The 2,178-nt window shown below is 48.2% G+C and overlaps 1 protein-coding gene across 1 annotated transcript; it reads left to right on the forward strand.

The window, feature by feature from the left end:
* Window positions 1–897: 897 nt before the first annotated feature.
* On the forward strand, window positions 898–2,050 carry LOC107117063 (E3 ubiquitin-protein ligase TRIM17-like; the record flags this gene model as incomplete). Its single annotated transcript, XM_015419094.1, has 3 exons — window positions 898–1,098; window positions 1,591–1,686; window positions 1,991–2,050. Coding segments are annotated over 3 exons (357 nt in total), but the record flags the coding sequence as incomplete, so codon positions are not given.
* Window positions 2,051–2,178: the final 128 nt, after the last annotated feature.

Below are 2,178 nucleotides of genomic sequence, written 5' to 3' on the forward strand. Positions count from 1 at the left end.
TCTGTCTTTCTCCGTTTTTTCCACGCCATATTTGTTGATTGTTTACTTTTTAAAAAACTTGCTAAAGTCTCTGAAATTCGCCCAAACGCTTACAGGCGCTCTGGTTGATTTCTTAAAATAGATTTCAATGCTTTTTCTTCAGCTCCCCCTTGGCAAATCGCTATTCTCTTTATGCGTATGGGAGGGGGCCCTCCCCCGCTCACTCATCTTGTCGTTCCCAGGGGGGCTTTCTTTTAAATTCTTGGCATTTTGATTTAACTCGACTCACTGTTCTTTGATGATCCAAAGACCTCACTCAAGGTATGTTTTATATGTCCAATCTCCAACGCTTGTCCCGGTCAGCGGCTCTGGTTCCATTGTGGACGCAGCAGCAGCAGGACCGTCGGAGTGGAAGAGCACCTCAATTCCCCAGCAACGTGCTGGCGAAGAGGCTACCCTTCAAAGCCCCATGGCTAGGAGCCTTTCACAAAGGCTCCAGGGGGGGTGGCGAAAGTAAAGGTAAAGGTTCCCTTGCTCGAAAGCTAGTCGAATCCGACTCTAGGGTTGCGGTGCTCATCTCCGTTTCAAATCTGAAGAGCCAGCGCTGTCCGAAGATGTTTCCGTGGTCATGTGGCCGGCATGACTAAACACCAAGGCGCACGGAACGTTGTTATCTTCCCACCGAAGTGTTACCTGCAGGCTAAAAAAGGTTGGGAGACCCCTGGAGGAAATATCCAAAGGAAAATATCTTATCACAATTTCACTGAGCAATATTCTTCAGACGATATGGGTATCATTTTCAAAAATTCATATGCCATCAGTCATTCAGTAGAAAAATCAATAGTCCCACCGACGGGGAGTCGACTTGATTTGAGATTCAGTGTAATTGAAATATTATTAGTAATGTGGTCATGACAGCTTTTGCTTCTTGATTTGTTTTGTTTTGGGGATCAGACAGTTGTGGCAGCTAGAAAGGAAAGCGTTTGCCAGAAGCACCAGGAGCCGCTGAAGCTCTTTTGCAGGGACCACGAAGCCCCCATCTGCGTGGTCTGTGAGCAGTCCCAGGAGCACCGATACCACGACATCGTCCCTGTGGAGGAGGCCTCCCAAGAGTACAAGGTAGGACATCTGCCAGGTGGGTGATAATGGGGAGGACGTGTGGATCCTCCCCAGCTGAACTCCGGTGTGTCCCAGGGCACTTTTTGTAGGGAACCTCTCAGGCTTTGGGCCCAGAGTGGGAGCCACAGGATCTGTCTTTGCTGCCCGTCTCCTGACTTGGTTGCAGCCTTGCTCAGGGGGTGATGCTAGGATAAAGTCACTCCTCAGGGCTGGGTGTGTTGATATCTGGCCAGATGATGGGCCTGCCTAGCCACCAGGGGCCAGCAGCATTTTGGTAGGAGGTTTTAACTATTTCCCCCCTACACTGTCTTCTCCCATTATTTAAAAAACTGCAGAGTTGATGTTAACCCTCCGGTCAGGGGTAACAATAGGACGCAGGACATTCTGCACTTATGTCTAGTTTGGCCTTTGAAGACAGTTTTGCTTTTAATGTTTTATAGTAAACTTCTGAAAAAGAAACAAACCTCAATTTGGGACCTTTTCCACCCCTAGGATCAGTTCTGCACTTGTATGGAGATTCTGCGGAAGGAGAGGAACAGAATCCTGGCGTACAAAGACAGTCTAGTAAAGGAGAGCCAAGACCTCCTCGTAAGTGTCACTGTGGCTGGGAAGTGTACAGCGACTTGAAACTTAAGGCAGCCAAATGCAGAAAACTCACACAAGAAGCCAGCCTCCTGCCACTGGGAATGGCTTGGCTCCCCACAGGAGAGTTAATGAAAGGCCTCTTAGAATTGTGTTTTGTGAATGTTAAGAGGAGCATCCTTCCTCTCAAATCTCTGCAGTGAACAGGTTCAGTTTGCCCTACCAGTGCAAAAGCTCCATGTGGAAGTAACCCTAGGGTCGGTGTGGAGACTTGAGAAGTTTCTTCAGCTCTTTCTGTCTTGTGCTGCAGGATGTGTTTGAGTTCAGTGAAGTAAAACCTCACTCCAAGAAGAAAGTAGTGCAGAGATAATTCATGTGTCCTTTGGATGGGTCCTTCCGAAATGTTGTCTTTTCCTACTGAATGTTGTTGCGATCTCTGGGAAGGGCAAAAGTGCCGTTCCAGTAGGAGTCTCCTCAGGGACCTCTTCCCACTGCAAA

This window comes from Gekko japonicus, unplaced genomic scaffold (genome assembly GCF_001447785.1).
Source record: "Gekko japonicus isolate JY-2015 unplaced genomic scaffold, Gekko_japonicus_V1.1 scaffold16739, whole genome shotgun sequence".
In the NCBI taxonomy this organism is placed as follows: domain Eukaryota; kingdom Metazoa; phylum Chordata; class Lepidosauria; order Squamata; family Gekkonidae; genus Gekko; species Gekko japonicus.